The sequence below is a fragment of the Diospyros lotus genome, chromosome 2 (genome assembly GCF_014633365.1).
Source record: "Diospyros lotus cultivar Yz01 chromosome 2, ASM1463336v1, whole genome shotgun sequence".
NCBI lineage: Eukaryota > Viridiplantae > Streptophyta > Magnoliopsida > Ericales > Ebenaceae > Diospyros > Diospyros lotus.
Window position 1 is genome coordinate 4,168,727 of NC_068339.1, and position 22,357 is coordinate 4,191,083.

A 22,357-nucleotide genomic window follows, 5' to 3' on the forward strand; every position below is an offset into this window, starting at 1 on the left:
GTCAATAAGCACTTGGGAGGTACTTAGAAGCAATCACCTAGGAATGCCCTGGAAGACATTTTTCCCCTTTATAAGCAACCGTATAAAAGAAACCGTCCAGAAAGGGGAACTTGTTACGAAAAGAAACATTTTAAACCATTTACGAGGACCATCTTTTGCAAATTACTAATAAAAAAGCATCTTCGCTATTAAGTTTTAGAGACCAATTGGTAATACTTGACAATCTTCACCGTTGGTGACTTGAGCAACTATAAAAGCGACTTGAGCAAAACTAGGGGTATTAACCAAAATTTCCCCAAACCAAGCAAATAGAACTATCCTATGACCAATACCTGACCGAACCAAATTAAACTATAAAATCGATCAAACTGAAGAAACTGAAATAACCAAGTAAACTGAACAAAGCCAAACATCACAACGGTTTGGCGAAGCCAGAAGCTTATAAGTTTCACCAAACCCAACCGGATCAAGGTTGTGTTCAGTGAATTCAGATTTGATATCACCGAATCAGGATCTAGGTTAATGGAGAAGAAATGAGAAGAAGAAGCAGGCAAAAAAAGAGTCTAAAGAAGAAGAAGCACCGAACCAGATTTAGGTCCGAACTAAGAAGGTGAAAAGAAGTCACCGAGGAGTCCCTCTCTCTCCTTACTGAACCCAACTCTGGATTTTCCAGAAGATGAAGAAGAAAGAAACAGAACTCCATAGAGGATAGATGAATGCCTCTCTCCTCTACTAAAAAACCCAGGTCTTGCTTTACAAGAAGATGAAAAAAAGACAATAAGAAAGGAAGATGAAGAAGTCTCAGAGGATCCATTCCACTCAACAAACTCTGGGTCTGCAAGGAGAGGAGAAGAATAAAAAAAAAAAAAACTACAACAAGAAGAAGATGAAGACAGAGAGAGAGAGAGGCAAAGATAAAATGGAGAAGAAGAAGGCTAAGCTGAGCAGCAGAAAAGAAGACGTGACACTGCATGAGGCACTTGCAAGACCTTCGACCAAAAATGTTGAAACCCTAACTTGTTGGGAAGATTTAGAGGGGGTGTACATGAAATACCTAAAGGAGACGAGATCATTATAGGAGATGACTTACATGGTCATGAGGGTAGAGAAGGGAATGGTTGTAGAGATATACATAGAGTTTATGGATTTGGAGAAAAGTGAATATACAGAACGCAAGTGTAGTAAAAGGACAAAGGAAGGGTTGTAGATATATACACAGAGTTCATGGATTTGGAGAAAACTAATTATGCAGAATGGAAGTGTAGTAAAAATATAAGTGTTGATGAAGTTATGGTAAAACGAGAAGATCAAGTCACACTATAAAAAGATTAGTTTAGATATCTTAGATCAATCATTTAAAAAGATAGGGAAATTAATGAGGATGTTATCCATCTAAATTAAGCAAGATGGTCAAAATTGAAAATTAGCATCTGACATTTTATGCAATAGTAAGACTCATTAAAGCATGTTAAGACAGATATACAGTCATACAAAAAAAAAATGGAAATAAAGTTATTCATAATAAAATTGGAGTGGCTCCTATTGAATAGAAAGTGTATGAGATATGATTAAGATAGTTTGATCATGCAAGAAAAAGACCAATAAAGGCTCCTATAAAGAGAGTGAATGAATAGAACAAATATCTAACAAAAGAGGTACAGGAAAACCAAGAAAAACTTAGTTGGAGACATTTAAGTATGATATTAGTTATAAGAACCTTAAAAAGGTAAGACCATAAATAAAAAAGATTGGTGAGCTTTAATCCATATGGTCGACCCAACATATAGTGGGATAAAGACTTGACATGTTATTGTTATTGATATACAAGTCAACTGAATTAGATAAAAACTGAAATTTTAATTTCAAAACTGAACCAAAAATTAAAAACTAAAATTTCTGTATAAAAAACAAAATGATGCTCACCCCTACAAGAAACTATTGCATGGAATATGAGGAGCCGTAAAGAAGTCATAATGGAGCAAACTTACCAGTGTCAACTCATTTAAATGCACCATAAACTCATATAAGAAGTGTATATACATAGATATCTATATATTCTGGATAGAGAAAGTGAGCTTAAATGTTTGACTCCTTGTATGAAATATGAAGCAGATCTATTCACTACCATTTCCCAACAGATGGGATACAAAATCTGGAAAACAAATATAGATGATACATTTACTTCAAACATTTGGGCAGGGGAAAGAAAATTTAAAATTTCTGACCTCTGTTGCATTCCCCGTTAATGAAGCCAGGAGGAAAATGGGCTTCAAAGAAAGGTAGTATAGGAAAGTGCAGTCAACGGGCATTATATCTGGCCATTTGTCTATTTTCAACATATTGGCAGGCTGGGAACCAACTGGCAACAGAATAAATTCATTCTTCACCAAAAGGAGACATTACAATACATCTGAATGCAATCCTCAGTCCCCAGTTTTCTCCGTATTAAATTCCCAAGATCTTCAAGCCAGAACAGCCAACCATGAAGTGCCATCTGCAGGTATTGTTCTTCTCTATAAACCATGCCTGCCATAAGCTCAGTTGCCATTCTGGTTTTCTTTCAGAATCCACAACTCCTTGCTGTTCTCTCCTGATCTCACTTGTGGGTGTTCTTGTCCTTTGAAGGGGCAAGGGAGAATTTCTTAATGATATTAACTTGTCCTTTTTGGCCCCATCTGAAGAACGTTTTGTGGGTGACAAAATCTTTTTAAGCTGCGCCCGTTGACAGATGATTCGGCCCTTGTTCCATCCAGGAAAGCAAAAGGAGGATGACACATTGTCTTTCAAAAAGGAGTAGGTAGTCTTTGCAACAGGGAAGTCTCGTGTTATTGAGCTTTTCTCCATTTGCCCCCGCCTGGTTAACAGGGAAATAGATGGTTGTCATCTGTAAGCTAAACAGAGTATATTCACATTGATTTAAAAGATGTCAAGGAAAGAATTAAGACATCCATTTCATAATGTGTCATCTAAAATAGAAATCTATTGACATCCAACAGTGGCAATTGATCTAAGACAAAACAAGGCCTGATGTAGAAGCAACAATGCAACAAAAGCAAGAAAAAGGGTATGCCACGCAGTAGAGGGTTGGTAATGCTTAGGCCAATAGAAACACAAACTCAGCTACAAGTAATAATCCACGCAGGATCATGTAGAGGGAGGCACAAAGAAGTAAAGAAGATACAAAGAGAGAAAGGTTCAAGAAAGAGAATTAAGGGATAAATAATAAAGAGGAGAAGAAAGAACTTACACTGCAACAACAGTTGCCAATTGAGGAAGATCCTCCCCATTTTCGAACATTTCATGCATGTTATTAAGCCAAACAGATAATGCTACACATGCAGCACCAGGCCACATCCTACAGAATTATCAAAGATTCAGCATCATTACAACAATAAAATGAAACCAATAAAATGCAATGATGTGGATCTTTATTCTGCTTCCTATGAAGTATAGGATAGTGCGCTATAAATGCCCATCATACCTGTGTACGTCCACGGACCACACAAGTCTGTTAGAACGAAATAACTCAGGGAAAAGTCCCCGCTTTGTTGCTTCCTTGAGAACTCTGTCAGCCCGCTCCTTTTGCCCCAGCCACCAAAGTGCTTCTAGGAGTGTGTTGTAGAACCTTATTCGCAAACCACAGCCTTCAGAGTTGAGTTTGTCAAACACATACTCCACCATCTGCCAGTTAGAGTCATCATCATAATCTCCTTTGATCATTTGACCAATTACTTGATGAATATTGGATGCCCTATTTGTCAACATCTCATCCAGCAATTCATTAGCATTATCCCACCTGGAAAAAAAAGATACCAGGATATAGGCTGAGTTCAGAAACATGCAAATGGGGAAAAGAAATTGTCTTAAAATCCACAACATAAGTCAAATGAAGATGAGTATTTAGACCCAGTCAAAATCAAATCCAGTTTGTGTGGTTTTAAAGAACCCAAAACATAATTCAGTACATTGACCTCTTCCCCTTCCTGTGTAACAGTGCCAAATCTCACAACAAAGCAAATCTCTGATCTGAAGATAATAGTCCCATTAAACTATATTTCATTTCAACTCAAAATTCCACTCATTTTAGAAACATTTTGATGTATAAAAATGTAAATGTCAGATCATCAGAAGCAATTCAGAAAGAAATAAAGTGAATTAGAATAGCTCTATCAAAGTTGTCGAAAAGGAAACCATGATTTTAATTATAGCAGTTAAATGCAAAGTGTGACAATCATTCTCACACTTTCCTCGTTTTATGCATCTGGCAATATTGCAGTTTGAATAGGAAACCTCAGAATTACTATGTCAAATATACTTATTTTACTTTAAATAACTATCTGCCTAGGTACTAATTTATTCTCATCAACAGAATATCTGATTTGGGGCCAAAGATTTATATTCAAGATGAAGCTTCTACAATATGTGCCAAGAGAAAATGGCTATATGCATAAGCCAACTGACCCCTGGCCAGACAAAATCTCATTATAAGGCCTGTAAGATATGGCCTTCATTTTCATTTTTGCTTTAGGAGAGGATAATCACTCAAGATAAAGCCTAAAGGCTTGAGTAATATACATCACAACGTGTCTAAGATGTTCAATTGAAAAGATTTAAACCGTCTAGATGTTGGACAATCATAGTCTCTCTCTTACAAGCAGTCTGCAGAAAATTAATTTGATACAGCAGCAGAAAACTATAGGTTTCAGGTTGAAATTAAGACCTTTAGCAGATAAAAGGCGGTAAAGATAGGGTTTAGGTTTGTGGATATTTCAAAAGAGCAGTCTTTTTAGCCGCAGTTAAACAAGGACGGAGTGGAGGCTGCTCTGTGCATTTAAAACATAGTACTCAATATAACAAAGAAAGCAAGTCTGCAGTTCAGGCTTTACAGCTAAAACTAAAAGCTACAGGAAGAAGTTAAAAGGCACGGAAACTATGAAGTCAGAGGGCTAATCATAGATCAGTTGTGGGGTTTAAACGCTTGAAATCATGAAAAATTAAGATAGAGAACAAAATCTAAAGTATTGTTTCCAAAACTCTTTCAACCTTAAATAGGTATGTCCTCTATCCAAAGACTACAACAAAGTCAATCACATATCAACAATGAGATGAGCTTTTATGCAGCTTCCAATCTTTAAATCTTCTGAAAAATTTGCACCAAAAGAGAAAATAGAAAGGCTTAAGCCAAACTGATATCGTCAAAAGTGACTGTATCTGTAAGGGAAGCTGCAAGTTAGGATTAGGTTTACATGGATCCAGTAGAGAGGTGTTTTTTCTTTGGCTAAGTATAGAGATGTGTTTTTTGATATATTTTGAGATGTGCAGTTGATATCCTCAAATGTAGATCATAATTTCAAACTCAAGGATACATGACAAGTATTCAACTTTAGGAAATCTGTTATATTTGGAAGTATTACTGCAAAAAACATATAACTTGGTGCATCTTGTGTAATCTGATCATTATTGGACTATGGACTTTTCTGTACATCTTTCCATACAAAATTTAACTTCATAAACTTCAGTTCTCTTTTCTCGTCTCCTAATAATCCCAGTATAAGGGAGCAGATGCAAGATTAATTTTCATCAAGCAGTTGATGATTTATGATATACAACAAATGCATAAGTTAGGGTTGTGAAAGGCATTATGACATTGCAAGAAGACTTTTTCAGAGTAGTTTCTTTGGAGATCCGAAGTGGTGTTTGTCATGACCTAGGGTTTCAGCAAAGAATTAGGGCCAATTTTAGGAAGAATTAGGGCAGAATTTGAGGAAGAGAGGGGAAAACAGAAAGAGACAGAAGAAACAGGGAGATCGAGAAGGAGAATCAGAGAGAATCAGAAGGGAGAAAGAGAGGAAGAGTAGCTGGGGAAGGAACAGACAGATCCAAGAGAGAGAGAAGAAAACAGATGTTTCAATTGATATTTTCTGGATAATTCCCACTACAACAGCCTAGTAGCTTTATATAGCCACTACAACAGCTTAACAAAAAATACAAGATAATTATCCTAACAACTCAACAGAATTAACTACTCCTGAGGGATAATCTGCTATACTAAACTCTACCGTAAGCTCTTATACATCCTAGGGTCTTGACATTTCCCCCCCCCCCCCCCCTTGAAATATTTCTTGTCCTCAAGAAATGCAAGACCTAACAAGACAACTCTCAGGAAGATGGAGTAGCAGTGCTGTAAACAGCCTTGGGACACTACAACTTCTCAATCTTAGCTCTTTTCCTTCTCTTCCACAGCCTGGTTGAAGCAATCTTGAAAAACTTCTGTAAGCCTAACAAATTGTCAATAGCTCTCATGTACTCATTGACTGGAACAAAACTCAAAGCAACCACTCTCTGGTTGTCATAGTTAGCAGCTGAAACCTGCCAACCACCGTTCACATGAATTTTCTCCATCATCGTTCCTTCAATGTTGGTTGTTTGGAGTCCAGAGGAAGGACTAACTGTGCATGTGGCTTCCATTAACAGTTCATCACCATCTAGTACAAGTAAGGATGTTAAACACACATACTTAGCTGCAGTTAATGGCTTCCGGACAGGCCAACTGCCATCTTCTAGTGCAAAAATATCTGCAATAACTCTTAGATGTAGCAATGGAGAAATGTGGACTTGCCTTGGATACTCAGACAAAAAGCTATCTGTGAGCATCAGAATTAGGAGCTGCTAGGACACCAATCCTAGTTATCGGCCCATCCTTCAATACAGCAGACAGAAATTCAAATTGGCCAACTGGAATAAGAACAAACAAAGCAGTAGGAGCTTCGTTCTCCACAACAAAACTTTTGACTTCTTCAACTATCACCCTTAGCTTTTCTCCAGCTACCATCTCCGAAATTCCTTACAACTTTGAACCTGCTCTTTACTGAGGAAATTCTTATTAGGATCATAACTCTCAGGAGACTTTCCAAAGCTGCTACTAGGACATGCCTTGATTGATTGTAATTCTAGACGTTGAGCAATCAAAGGTCTTATATTTCCAATCTTGTCATCTGGAACAAGCATGGTGTCCAACTCTCTTCTTGTCTCCCTCTTATGATTGAGAGAGAAATCAGCATCTCTCATTTCAGCAAGTATGCCATGCTCTCTTGAAACACCTTCTTTTGTTAACTCTGTTTCAACCAGCATCATAAACTGTTTTGCATCTTCTGCAATCTGGCTTGCATCTTCTAAAATGACAGCAATATCATCATACTGTTTAGAGTCAGAATCTTTCTGTCACGAAATGACCGGGTCATTCCCGCATTTAATTCCGTTGCAATTTTTTAAATTCCAGTAGTAATGTTCGGTAGTAGCTGGTAGGGTAAAACACTGTCATTTTGGATGTTTAGGCGTTAGCTGAATTAAGGTGGTGATCGGCTGGGTAGGAAGAAGACAAAAAGGAATATAGTTTGTTAGAAGTTGTACTAGGTGCGGGCCCACCTCTGACAGGGAATATCCCCCAAGCGGCCTATAATTCTATACCCCTCCATCGTGAGGAAATCATGAATAAGAATTATCAGAATCTGTTTCCTCCTATTTCTCTCTCAACCTCTCTTCTCTACCCTCTACTCTCTATTCTCCACTCTTACTCAACCACTAAACCCTCACGGAATTCTTACCGGAGAAAGGATTAATTCTTTCCTCAAGAGCGGGGTTGTGACATCTGGTATCAGAGCCAATATTCTCGGCCAGAGCTCGGTGACTTAGAACAATGGCGGAAGGAACTCGCATGAAGGACATGGAGATGCGGCTCCAGCAACTAGGAGCGACAGTGACCGAAATCCAAAATAGAATGGATAGGGCGGAGTTGGAAGCTAACAGAAACCATGAGGCAGTGATCGCCATGGACCTGAGGATGGAAGACTCTATGGAAGGACTTGAAAGGAGATTAAAAGGGTCGATCGCACGGGTACGAGAAGAGCTGGGAGCTCAAATCCAGCAGTTCATGGTGATATTTACCCAGCAAAATTGGGTCAGGTTAGCTCCAGACTTTCCACATAGAGGGGAGAATGAACCTCTCCTGCAAAGGGTTATGATTAACCTGGAAGAAAGAGATCGGGAAGAGTTAGAAATAATAGGAGGAGAAGAGCAGAACCATCACCCTCCAGGATTTCCTATGCCTCGGATGGAAATTCCAGTATTCGAGGGAATACATCCTCGGTGGTGGCTGAGGAAGTGCGAGAATTGTTCGAATGGTATAACGTACCCAGAATGCAAAGGGTGGGCCTAGCCGCTGCATACTTCAATGAGGTGGTAGACGCATGGTTCCAGGGGTGTTTGAGTTTAAGGAGAGAATACACCTGGGAGAAATTCTCTGAGAAGTTATGTGAACGCTTTGGGCAGAGAAGCGTGGCAGACACCATCGAAGAATTCAATAAGTTGCGGCAGACGGGGAGCGTGGGATCCTATCTAAAGAAGTTCGAGGAGCTTAGATCGTATATGATTAGTCATAACCATCACCTCTCGGAAGCTTATTTCGTATCAAGCTTCATGAGTGGTTTGAGTGAGGAACTCCGACCAATGGTTAAGATGATGAAACCGCAGACAGTTGAACAAGCTTCAGAAAGTGCTCGCTTACAAGAAATGATGGTGGAGGCCTTGATCAAGAAGCAAAGACAACTGCCCAGGGGAGCTAACACAGGAACAACTGGTATGGGGACGAAGGGGTACAACCGTGACGCTAATAGAGGAAACACTGGAGGAAAACCAGTTACGGGTACGAGTTCCATTCCCTATGGAGAGCAGCTACGCGAACAAAGAAGGATGGCCGGTTGTGCTTCAGGTGTGGGGATAGATATCACCTGGGCCATCAGTGCAAGAGGCAAATCTTACTATTGGAAGGAGAGGAAGAAGGGAAGCAGGACGAAGTCAAAGAAGAAGGTGTGGAGGAGGGTGATGAAGAGGACAATGGAGAGATCTCCATACACGCCTTAAAAGGGGTGGGCGACAACAAGATCATCAAGGTAGGAGGCCAAGTTAAAGACTGCAATCTCATGATTTTAATTGATAGTGGAAGCACTCATAGTTTCCTCGATGAAAGCACGGCTGAGAAGTTGAAATGTCCACTCACGGGAACCACCCCCCTGAGCGTGATAGTTGCCAACGGCCAGAGGGTGTTGAGTAATTTCACCTGTAAGGGCTTCTGCTAGGAGATGCAGGGGGAGAAGCTTGAGACAGACCTGAGGTTACTTCAACTGGGAGGGTGCCAGGTGGTCTTAGGAGTAGACTGGATGAAGGGGGTGAGCCCCATCAGCTTCGATTTCAATAGGATGGAGGTGTCATTTGAAAAAGACGGTAGGAGGATGACACTAACCGGGACGAGCGAGATGGGGGTTTGTAAAATGATATCTGGAAGGAGGCTGCAAAGAGTGTTGAAGAGCAAGTGGAGTCAGATAGCTCACCTCTTCTCAGTGGTAGCAGCCGAAGGAGATCACACAAAAGCCACGACTCGAGGAGAGATGGGGTTGACAGTAAGCACACCCCAGGGAATGCAAAACCAGGTATGCCACTCGGATGCCCTTAATAAACTGTTGGTGGATTACAAGGATCTCCTTAGGGAACCAAAAACTTTACCCCCTACCCGAATGTTTGACCATAACATTAATCTTAAACCAGGTGCCGAACCCATCAATATTAGAGCATACCGATACCCTCCCAACCAAAAGAACGAAATTGAAAAAATGGTGAGAACCATGCTTGAACAATCCCTCATTAGACCCAGCCAAAGCCCATTCGTTTCTCCTGTCCTCCTAGTCAAAAAGAAGGATGGAACATGGAGATTTTGTGTTGATTATCGGCAGCTAAATGCCATGACTATTAAAGATAAATTTCCCATATCCTTAGTAGAAGACCTACTAGACGAACTTAACCATGCCAAATTCTTTTCTAAGCTGGATCTAAGGGCAGGATACCATCAAATCAGGATGAAAATTGAAGATATACCAAAAACAACCTTCAAAACCCACCACGACCACTTCGAGTTCCTAGTGATGCCCTTCGGGCTCACAAATGCCCCGGCAACCTTCTAATCCCTCATGAACAGAATTTTTGAACCCTACCTCCACAAATTCATATAGATTTTCTTTGATGACATACTTGTTTACAGCCCTACATTCGACCAACACCTAGCCCACCTCAAAATTACCCTTGAAATCCTGAGAACCCACCAACTTTTTATTAAGGAATCCAAATGTGCTTTTGGCCAAAGGCAGGTGGAATACCTCGGGCACCTCATATCAGATGTCGAGGTTAGTACCGATCCCAGGAAGGTGGAAGCAATGCTGTCTTGGCCGAGACCCACATCCCTGAAGGCCTTGAGGGGATTCTTAAGACTGACTGGGTATTATCGAAGGTTTGTGCAAAACTACAGAATTATCAGCAAGCCACTGACCAACTTACTGAAGAAGGGAGGAATCAATTGGGGGCAGGAGGCAGAGGAAGCATTCGAGAACCTTAAGGGGGGCTATGAGCAGAGTACTGGTGTTGGGCCTCCCAGATTTTGACAAGCCCTTCACTCTAGAAACAGATGCGAGTGGAACCGGGGTAGGGGCAGTGCTGGCTCAAGAAGGAAGGCCCCTAGCCTTCCTGAGCCAAGTGTTGAGTCCAAAACACTTAGGACTTAGCATCTATGAAAAGGAACTACTAGCTGTACTCATGGCAGTAGACCGTTGGAGGCACTACTTGGAGGGCAACAAGTTCATCATAAAGACGAACCACGAGAGCTTAAAATTCCTACTGCAACAAAAGCTCCAAACGCAACTACAGAAGAAAGGAATGACCAAACTAATGGGTCTGGATTACATAATTCAATACCGGAAGAGAAAAGAAAACAGGGCAGTTGATGCACTGTCTAGACGTCATGAGGAGGGAGACTTAGCAGCCATAACCACCCTGGTGCCTGAATGGTATCAAGAAGTGATTGACAACTACGAAGGAGACAGCAGAGTCAAGTCAGTATTGGAAAAACAGATGTTTCAATTGATATTTTTTGGATAATCCCCACTACAACAGCCTAGTAGCTTTATATAGCCACTACAACAACTTAACAAAAAATACAAGATAATTATCCTAACAACTCAACAGAATTAACTACTCCTAAGGGATAATCTGCTATACTAAACTCTACCGTTAGCTCTTATACATCCTAGGGTCCTGACATTTCCCCCCGCCTTGAAATATTTCTTGTCCTCAAGAAATACAAGACCTAACAAGACAACTCTTAGGAAGATGGAGTAGCAGTGCTGTAAACAGCCTTGGGACACTACAGCTTCTCAATCTTAGCTCTTTTCCTTCTCTTCCACAGCTTGGTTGAAGCAATCTTGAAAAACTTTTGTAAGCCTAACAAATTGTCAATAGCTCTCATGTACTCACTGACTGGAACAAAACTCAAAGCAACCACTCTCTGGTAGTCATAGTTAGCAGCTGAAACCTGCCAACCATCGTTCACATAAATTTTCCCCATCATCACTCCTTCAATGTTGGTTGTTTGGAGTCCAGAGGAAGGACTAACTGTGCATGTGGCTTCCATTAACAGTTCATCACCATCTAGTACAAGTAAGGATGTTAAACACACATACTTAGCTGCAGTTAATGGCTTCCGGACAGGCCAACTGCCATCTTCTAGTGCAAAAATATCTGCAATAACTCTTAGATGCAGCAATGGAGAAATGTGGACTTGCCTTGGATACTCAGACAAAAAGCTATCTGTGAGCATCAGAATTAGGAGCTGCTAGGACACCAATCCTAGTTATCGGCCCATCCTTCAATACAGCAGACAGAAATTCAAATTGGCCAACTGGAATAAGAACAAACAAAGCAGTAGGAGCTTCGTTCTCCACAACAAAACTTTTGACTTCTTCAACTATCACCCTTAGCTTTTCTCCAGCTACCATCTCCGAAATTCCTTACAACTTTGAACCTGCTCTTTACTGAGGAAATTCTTATTAGGATCATAACTCTCAGGAGACTTTCCAAAGCTGCTACTAGGACATGCCTTGATTGATTGTAATTCTAGACGTTGAGCAATCAAAGGTCTTATATTTCCAATCTTGTCATCTGGAACAAGCATGGTGTCCAACTCTCTTCTTGTCTCCCTCTTATGATTGAGAGAGAAACCAGCATCTCTGCTTTTGTTAACTCAGTTTCAACCAACATCATAAACTGCTTTGCATCTACTACAATCTGGCTTGCATCTTCTAAAATGACAGCAATATCGTCATACTGTTCAGACTCAGAATCTTTTATGTCTGCAATAAGATGTCCTCCAGCTAGTGTTGTCTTCACTTTCTTGCTGCCTGTTTTAACCAAGGTTAAGGAGTCCTCAGCCTTCTCCGAAATCAAAGGTAATGGAACAGTATGCTTAAGTACTTCAATATCAATTCCATTCCTCACAAAATTCTTATCCGGGATACCACCCAAGCCTTCAGTCCATGGACCAATCACCAAGGGCAACATGTTGGCCTTGGCTTCTTGTCATTTCATCAAATACTCTCTCATTTTCCTCTTGCAACCTTTCAGTCGATGCATCTTGAGGTATTATTTCTTCTTCTAACTTTTCAATCACTGGAGCAGAATTCATCTCAGCACTATGGGTTTTAGAAGTTGATTGAGTATGTATCTCCTTGAGAAAAACCAGACTAATTTCAAATCCTAAAGATCCAGAGGTGTTTATCTCCAATTCCAAAAATTCCCTGTTGTCTCTTATTACTCCTGTCATCTGATTGATTGCATCAATCATCTCTTGTTTTGGACTTCTACGAATATCATCTAGAACATCCTCATCAAGAACTCCTTTTTTTCAAAAGAATTAGGGTGTTCCTTTAATTCTCCTTTTTTCCCAAACATCCTAGATCAAACCTCCTGAATTACTATTATTGCTGCCAATACTGTCGTGACAGTCACCCTCCTTGTCAATTCTGCCTGAATCAAAATACTTCTTCTGCTCAAAATCAGAGGTAAGTAGTGAATCAATTTTTCACAATCTTGAATTCTCCTTAGACTGCTCCATTTTAAGGAACTCTTGAGGTTGTAATGCTTCATTAATGATGTCCTTCTTATTACTATTTTCTTCCTTAGACATTCCAAAATCCATTTCCATAACAATAGTTTTATCTTCCTGAGTTGAACTAATGATTTGACAATGGAGATCGGATTCCGTGGATAAAGTAGGGTAAGGATTTCCAACTAAAATAGGATCAGATCCGTTCTTCGAGGAGAGTAAGGATTAATCATAGAATCTGGTTGTTTCCCTATAATAATCAGATCAGAATATTCTCTAGAAAGCAAACAAGCAGGTAGTCTAACTTGATTCTGTCTAGCGAACATTATCATATATTGGTACATCATTCAACTTCTGAATTCATCCCAAATTTCACATGTATGACTAATCTCCTCTCACAACAGACGGAAAGCACTATCCAGCTTCTTATCCATTGCCGATTCTAAAGATCCAATACGGATCTGCCTCTCTATCATCATTGCTGACACTTGCTGCCATTGAGATTCCATCTGCTTCATCCCGATGTCATCTACCATCAGTGGAATTGCTAGGGGAATCGTTGGCCGATTAGCTAGGATTTATCACCTAAGAATGAACAACTTCTAGCAATTGCCTAGGTCTTTAGAAGCTTAATCCACCTCAAGAAATGAATATGCCTCGATCCTGGTGGAAAATTGATCACCTCAAGGTTAGAATAGACCACCTCTGCTAAAATCACTTAAATTGAATTCGCTTGAATCTAGTTCGCTCCACCTGAAGCTCGCACCACCTGTAATTGTTCGACTTAGTTGTTCGATCAATTGTACAGCTACTTTTGGTAACGCCTACTACAACTCGATTAGTTCCGCAATCTATCGTCGATCTGTGTCATCATTTGTTGTGGTTTAGCAATCTGTACTTCCAAGCCGATCGCTGTGGATAGTTGCAACTTGTCAAACTCACACAAAAGTTGAGGACCAACGCTTTACAGTGGATTCAAGGATTCGACCAGATCGTTCTTTGAATTCTACCACTAGGAAAGTCGAAATTGAGGAATTGGCCTAGATCTTCCAAACTCACCCACGCGCTACAATTTCCTGTACTCATCTTCAAATTCTGAACCTCAGTTATTAGCCGTCAATCAACCTCCATGCATAGGAATCAAATTCCGAGAATCAATCGTCTCCTGTACTCGAATCAAATTCCGAGTACTTCACTGCGTTGGAAATCAACAACATCAAAAAGCAACTTAGATCTGCCGGAAATTGAGAAACCACCAAGAACTATCAGATTTACAATGCCTCTTCCTAAATCATTTTTGGAAGTTACCTTAGTCAATTGTTAAAACTTCTTATTCTGTTGAATTCACCGGACCACCGAAATTCGCTGCTCAACCAATTTTGCTGAGCGTCGTAGGAATTTTGCCTCACACTGCTTGTTATTGAGTTCGCCTTACTAGACTCACATTGCAACAGCCTTAGAAACAACAGCGAATCACCCTGTTGCACCACTTCTATGAGTCGTCGGGCAATCTAAGTCACCTTGTTTGCTCGTCTGCAAATTTTGATCAACTAGAACTGCTCTAGGAGTTGTCGGAAGCACCGTCAGAATCACTTGGCCAAGTCGCCTTCAAAAGTTGAACATGAATTTTTTTATAGCTGCTCCATTACAATCACTACAAAGTCACCTCTACATCTGCTTCCAAGTTGAGCTTAATTTAGGAGCGGAAGAAGTCGCACAGTTATAGCGACTTTGATTGGTCTTCAATAGTCGCCTAAGGTTACAGAATCTCCTGACTCGCCTTGGTCAGCTGCTACGACTTGCTTACCAGTCCTAAATCCACCTCAGTCACAGTCAGAAATTGGTTGGCTTGGCTTGAACGGATCTGTTAATGGAGTTCACCTAGCTTGTTGGAAATCACAGCCAAGGACCTTGCTTTGGTCAGTTCTCCTAAAGATCGAACAATAAGCACCTAGGGTTACCAAGTCAACTCTTTGAAATGCCTCTTAGAAGTTCAATTAATTTCGTTGCTACTAGGGATCGCCTAACAATTGCTCGATTTCTATAGCTACAAATTACCTTCAATTGCAGCTAGGATTTATCATCTCAAAACTTATGCAATTGATTATCACATAAACCTCCATTCGCCATAATTCTGCCAAATCTATTGGATAATCTGTCAAAATCATTGAAACTAATTTAACTTGCAAAATTTGAACATGGACTGCCGAAATTCAAAACTGGAACAGTCGCTCTATTCACCTTGACTGCTCTGATACCAAATTGTCATGACCCTAGGAGCAAAGAATTAAAGCCAATTTTAGGAAGAATTAGGGCAGAATTTGAGGAAGGGGGAAAAACAGAAAGAGACAGAAGAAACAGGGAGAATCAGAAGGGAGAAAGAGAGGAAGAGAAACTTGGGGAAGGAACAGAAAGATCTAAGAGAGAGAGAGAGAGGAAAACAGATGTTTCAATTGATATTTTTTGGATAATCCCCACTACAACGGCCTAGTAGTTTTATATAGCTACTACAACAACTTAACAGAAAATGCAACAGCTTAACAAAAAATACAAGATAACTACCCTAACAACTCAACAGAATTAACTACTCCTCCTAAGGGATAATCTGTTATACTCAACCATACCGTAAGCTCTTAGACATCCTAGCATCCTGTGTAACACCCCGCCTTATAAGAGCGCGTCACTATAAGGGAATCCCCGGGAAACTTTTTTTTTTTTTTTCAAGTCTGTCACACGCGGCGCCATGTGTACAATCTTCACATGCAGATAAAACACCTATCACATACAATGGCCAGCACCAGCGGTGACTTCAAGAACAATCTTCACATACAGGTAAAAATCCTGAGAACCCCAGTCTTACCTATTTAACTAACGAGATCAATAGTCTTAAAACTAAACGAGATATAACATAATGCAGCGAATTAAATAATATCAAAATGTCGTGGCCTACCACGAGTTCCTTACAAGGTGATCCCACACCGGAGTATGTATTACAAACTACCAAATGATAACAGCATTATCATACAATCGTTCATACATATACCAAAATAAATATTAATGCCTCCAAAATGATACAACGATTATCAAACTAAACACCGTTGGCCTCACCAGCCATGTCCTCGACCTCGCAGTAGTCCCTGGCTAGAACGTTGAATGTTCCAGGGGCATAACCCAGGTTAGATGATAAAATATCTAAGTGATGGTATAAAACAGTTTACAGAATGCACGAAAGACATATGAGCATGGCATAAGCAAACAACAACATGCAACACGTCTAACTTGAGAAATCTCCCTAATATACTCAATCTCTTGTGGAAAATCCATTCCACACACCTTTGGAGTTGACCTTGCCGGGACATATTTAATCCTAGGGTGCCCTACCGTGTCACCCGTTCACCAGGATTAACCTTGTCCCATTCTCAAGAAGACCTCATCTCGTCCCATACGAACACAACAACGACACGAAAAATCAACATCCCGATGATATGAAAATCACACGCCATGCATCGACTCTTTTATAAGTTAAAGCAGTTGATGCAATATATCACGTGTTCAATATGCAAATGATGTCACAAATACATAAGAGAAACGCCTTTGCAAAACAACCCAAGTTCTGGAGGGTATAACCGCTCACTAAAACTGGTTCAATCACGTGTAACCTAAGTTCGGAAGGGTAAAACCGCTCACTTGAACCCACTATACACACTCCAACACATTTTTGAGTCAAGGTAAGACTAGAATCAAACCACTCACCTCAATTCAAAAAAGACCGGTTGTCACCTCGAAATGTATGTCGTGTCTCGAAAAACATGTAATCCTTCCTTCCAACAACCCAATCGTCTCCTATTTACCATTAAGACCCTAGAAATCAATATTTATATTTTTCCCATAATTTCCTCAATTTTTCCAATTTTTCAAATATTTCTTCTTCTCGGAAAATCATAATAAATGCCAAACACCCAATTTCTCCAAATATTTTTGCATAAACCCTCCTAAAATAATTTTACAAAAATTATAAAACTAATTTCAGGAAAAACCTAGGCCTCACGCGCCCTCAAGCGCTGGCACGTGGGTGTGGCTGGAGTTCGTGCTTGCACACGCGCAGCTGGTCTTCTCCGGCGATGGTCTCCAATGGCCAAAACGATGGCAGGGCCTTGAAGCTCTCCTCAAGGCGACCTCGATGGCACCTTCAAATGGTCGAAAAAGTCGCCGGAAAAAACTTTAAAAGCCTGTTGCAGGTCGCGATCCGGCAGCACTCGTTTTTCCGGCCAACTCACTGAAACCCTATCAAATGTACATGAAACTCTCCAGAAATGATCCTTACAACTCAAAGAACAAAAGCCCTCTAACCTTTTTGCTCGATTCTTGCCAAAATGTGAGAAATTTCAACCGATTTTTATTTTAAACCCTCAGCCATCTACCCCTTTTATACCCGTTCTCAACGCGATTCCCCACCAAATCCCAGTTGCTCTTATCCCTTAAGCCCCAAATCTAGCTTCCAAACCCATCAGATAGCCCTAAATCATGAGCTAGATCGTTCGAAAAATCCGGCCAAAATTTTGGTCCCATCCGCCATTAATTTCAGTCGCATCACGGTGGCCAATGGTCACCCTCAACACAACCATCATCACTTGGAGACTACTCCAGCACCTCCAAGCGACCTTCCTGACGCCCAGAGGCAGCTGCCGACAGCCATGTGCGGCGGTCGTGTTCACACCATGGCATTTTCGAAATTTGCACTTTTGCCCCCAAGCATTTTCCAATTGCATTTTCTCCCTATCCTTGACACCCCTAGACTTTCTAACATTTCCACTACTGCCCACAAGTTCCATATTATTCATTTCCCTCAAAAATTTCTAAAAAACTCGTCGATTTGACCTCCCTCAGATAGTTTACGAAATCTGCACTTTTGCCCGAATGCTCCTAATCACGTGTTCTTGACCTCAAACTTTCGCGAATCTCTTGGTTTTGTCGAATATCGCTTATTTGGACAACTTTACCTTCTTTGACTTGCTTCGACATGGTCCCTCGCGTTTCGTTTATGTTTTGAATATTACGCGTAGGCTCAAAACTTTGCTAAATTCCACTTTAATCCTGTAACTTCCACAAATACTCTTAATATTAAATACTGGGTATTACATCCCGACAGTGTTAGAGTGAGATCAGGCTTGATTCTTGGTGGGGGCATCAGCCCTCATGAAATTTATTTCCTAATTTCCTTAGGCTAGTAAGAGATATATTGATTGGTAAGAGTGCATGCCTCTGTATAGTCTAATTTTGTAGTTTGGTAACCTCAATTCAAGCATTTTTTTTTTTTTTACTTTGGGAACGAGTGTTTCAACTATATTTTTCTAGCGTGAAATTTGAATCCACTTCAACTTTGTTTGACTCACTTCATTCGTACTCTAGGATAGAGCAAGGAACACAATTGGCATGACATTTGTTGAAAGGATGAACTTTTTTAATTCATTCTTTCTATAAGGCCCTTTTGTCAAAGGTAGAGAGAATTTTCCTTAGAACAACACCTCCCAAGCTGGCTGCCTTTTCTGCAGGAACTCACTCCATGCCATTATTTCTTCAGATAATTAGGGAAGCCAGGGCATGTTGCGATTGATTGGTGCTACATGTACAACGGGGGTGAGGAATAGATTGATCATTTAGTTATGCATTATCTAGTAGCTTGTGATATCCAAGGCCTCATCCTCTCCCTTTTTGATGTACAATGGCTGATACCAACTTAACTGCTTCAGTTTTAATGTTCATAAAGGTAGGCATGCCCAAAAAAAGATAGAGTAGTGTTTGGAGGATTACTCCTTTTTGTGTTTGGTGGTACAAGAGCTTTTGGATGGTGTTGAGAGCTTGATTTTTGTCTTAAAAGAACCTTTCTCATTTCCCTTTTTTCATGGGTTAGGAAGGCATATCCCTCCCCCTTGTAGCATAGCCCTTTTTTTCTCTTTTAAGATGATTCATCCTCGACAATAGTTTAATATTTTTTGTATAGGGTTCACCCCCCTTAAGGCGTCTTCCTCCATATATTTTGTTATTTTATCTAAAAGAAAAAGAAATGCATACGTTTATACTTATAAAACAGAAGACTAATGGAAAAATACGGCTTCATCCTTATTTGTTAAAATTAGTGGAGGAGCCTATACAAGTAAGGAGAATGACAAGTAAAGGAACTATCAACTATTTGCCCCTTTACTTTGAATCTCAACACAGATTTACCATATTCTTTTTCCTATTTTCAGTGTCGGTGATTAAATCAGCTTAAATTGTAAATCTTATAGGTGCAAGGGTTAGTGCTGGTATCATATAGGGCAAACATATATTTGGCATGCTACTGATTCTTTGTGATGCAGTGCTTGTGGCACAATCAATAATAGAACTTTTGAATGAATTGAACATTATATTACCGCATTGAATCGTTATTTTTGTTTAGTTTATAGATCATTTGTATTTGCCTATGATATATAGCTCATTATGCTTTCCTTTCATTATTTTTGTTTAGTTTATAGATCATTTGTAGTTGCCTATGATATATAGCCCATTATGCTTTCCTTTCATTATTTTTGTTTAGTTTATAGATCATTTGTATTTGCCTATAATATATAGCTCATTATGCTTTCCTTTCTGTGTACAAGGTTCCCCCTAAGGATATTTCTATGTACCAACAAACAAAAAAAACCAAAAAATAGAAAATGGAATGCTGTCTAACTACAAAAAAAACATTTGGGTATTAATTTCTTCTAGACTTCTAGTAACTATGGCCCTAGGTTGAACTCGTGTCAAAGCCATGGTAACAAACTTCTTTGTATTGCAGTGAATGACAAACAGCGAGACGAGTATGTAAACAAATCTCGGGATTCAACATGGATGAACAATTAATCAATAACTGAACTAATTCTGACCTGTCAACCTTTGCATAAACTGCCAGCATCATACAGTAGCACATCACACTAGGCAGTATGCCCAATGCTTTAATTTCCTGAAACTGTTGCTCGCTCTCATCAACAAGACCTGCAAAGCAGTAAACACTCAACACTGCCTCAAGGGTACGCTCATCTGGATCACATCTAGCCTTTTCCATCTCAACATACATTTTTATAGCTTCTTCAAACTGGCCCCCTTGTCTAAATCCTTCAATAACCCCATTAAATGAATCCCTGTCCTGTGCAATACCACTTTCACCCATTCTCCATAACATCATCTCACACTCTTTGTAAAGTCCCCCTCTAGCAAATGCTTCAATCAAAGAGTTGAAAGTTTCTATGGTGGGATTACTGCCCATCTCATTCATTGTATTAAAGGCAACAAGAGATTCCTCATATAGTGCAGCTTGTCCATATGCTTCAATGACCCCCGTGTAAGCCTTTGAACTTGGCACTAACTGTTTGTCATTCATATGAAGTAAAATGTTCTTTGCATCCTCATGAAGTCCTCCTTTTCCGCAAGCAAATATCAATCCCTCATAGGTCTCCATATTTGGCTCAACATTCTCCTCCACCATATCATGGAATAAAGTCACTACCTCCTTAAAATATCCACCCTTCCCGAAAACCTGTATGAGAATATTATAAGTAGCAGCATCGGGCTGGGTATTGTTTACTTTCATCTCAAGAAAAAGTTCACGAACATCATCATATCTCCCACGCTTCCCAAACAAATTCAACAAAATAGTATAAGTCACTGCATTAGGCATGCAACCTGCTTCTTGCATTTGCCTAAACACACCCATTGCCTCTTTAATCGAGCCAGAGTGTGCATAAGCCTCTAGTAAGACGTTATAAGATGAAATCTCAGGCAAATTCCCTCCTAACTCCATGTCCCTTAGAAGCTCAGAAACCTTCTCTAGCTTACCTAATTGCCCAAACGTCTCGACCAAGTAACCATAAGTAGTAATATCCGGCAGAACACCACCCTCATTCATAGTCCTAAAAACCATCTCCGCCTCATCACCTAAACCCCTATTTGCACAAGCACTAAGCAGTGTATTATAAGTCACAAGATCGGGTTGTATACCTTCATGCCGCATTTCAGCGAACAAACTCAGCAACCCTTCCCAATCATAGCCACCCCTTGCACACGCGTTGATCACCGTATTGTAAGTCAAAATGCTCGGCGGAACTCTATCTTTCTTCATCTTCTCCAGAAGCTCCAGGGAAGTCTCATACTGGCCGTTCCGGCCGTACGCGTTGATTATGGAGGTGAACGAGAAGACACTCCGCGCCACGCCATGGCTCGGCATTTCGTCGAATATCTCAGTGCATTTCTCCAGCAAGCCCTCGCGGCCGAGCAAGCCGATCATGATGGTGTAGATGTGCTCGTTTGGCTTGCACCAGATCTGGCGCTGCATGTACTTGAAGAGGCGGAGCGACCTTTGCCAGTCGCCACGAGCGGCGAACTCCTTGAACACCTGGGCGAAATCATTGAGACTGAGCTTGTTCTTGAACGCGTCGAGGCATCGCGCGATGCTTCCCCTCGGCGGCAAGCTCGAGAGCTTGTTGATTAGGGTTTCGACGTCGTAACTATACTTCCCCTTCTCGACGGTCACCGTCGGGTTGCCGAGGACGAGCTCCTTCGGCTTGGCCCTGAGCCTCCAGCCGGTGTAGTTTCCGATCCTCCAGTCGCCTGGAAATTCGAACTTGTTGGCGGGAAAAGCGAACTGGTTGGGATTTGGTCTGAGCACTGTGGGAAAGAGATTGGGAGGGTTGGGAATGGAAACTAAGAGAGAGGAGAGGGTCATTTCAGGAAATTTGGAGTGCCGTTGTGGTTCGCATGAGCTTAGCTACGACTGATGTTGAATTGGCCGAGGTTGAAGATGGAGAAGAAGACTGAAGCAGAGACCGTTTCGGAGCTGAGTTTGAAGGATGGAGCTCGGATAGCGGAATGGCCGAAGAAGCTGGGTTGGAGGAGGACACGTGGAGGTAGGGAGAGGTTATGGATAAAAGACCCGCAAAATTGTGCCGGTTGACCCGTGCTAGCCGCCCCACCCGCCCACCACTCTCTTTCTATACTCCAACTCCAGCGTCGGGCCATTTTTAAGGTATGTTTTGTTTCTATTTTTCGTTTTATTTTTAAAATTTTTAGAAAGAAAAAGACACTTAAGAGTACAAAAGCGGATAATTTTTGTATGAAAAATACTTAAGATACCCTTCACCCAAAGACGGTGAGTTGAGGCAAGGTGAGGTACATGACTAAAATATCTCTTACCCAAACTGATGAGACGAGATGCGGGGAGTATTTTTGTCACTTATAATATATTATGTAGTTTAAAGTGTACACAATAATATATCTATAACATAGTTATTTTTATATTTCATACTGCCAACTTTCATGCTTTCCCATTTTATTTTTATTTGAAAAATACTACATTGC

General features: G+C 40.5%; 1 protein-coding gene across 1 annotated transcript; it reads right to left on the bottom strand.

Annotated features, from left to right (window-relative positions):
- Positions 1–3,243: 3,243 nt before the first annotated feature.
- LOC127794395 (pentatricopeptide repeat-containing protein At1g74850, chloroplastic-like) lies at positions 3,244–21,940 on the bottom strand. The gene is made up of 3 exons (XM_052325431.1): positions 19,891–21,940; positions 3,482–3,796; positions 3,244–3,355 (listed from the first exon to the last, which is right to left on the bottom strand). Exons 1-3 carry the CDS (start codon positions 21,723–21,725, stop codon positions 3,244–3,246), a joined length of 2,262 nt encoding a protein of 753 aa, XP_052181391.1. The 5' UTR covers positions 21,726–21,940.
- Positions 21,941–22,357: the final 417 nt, after the last annotated feature.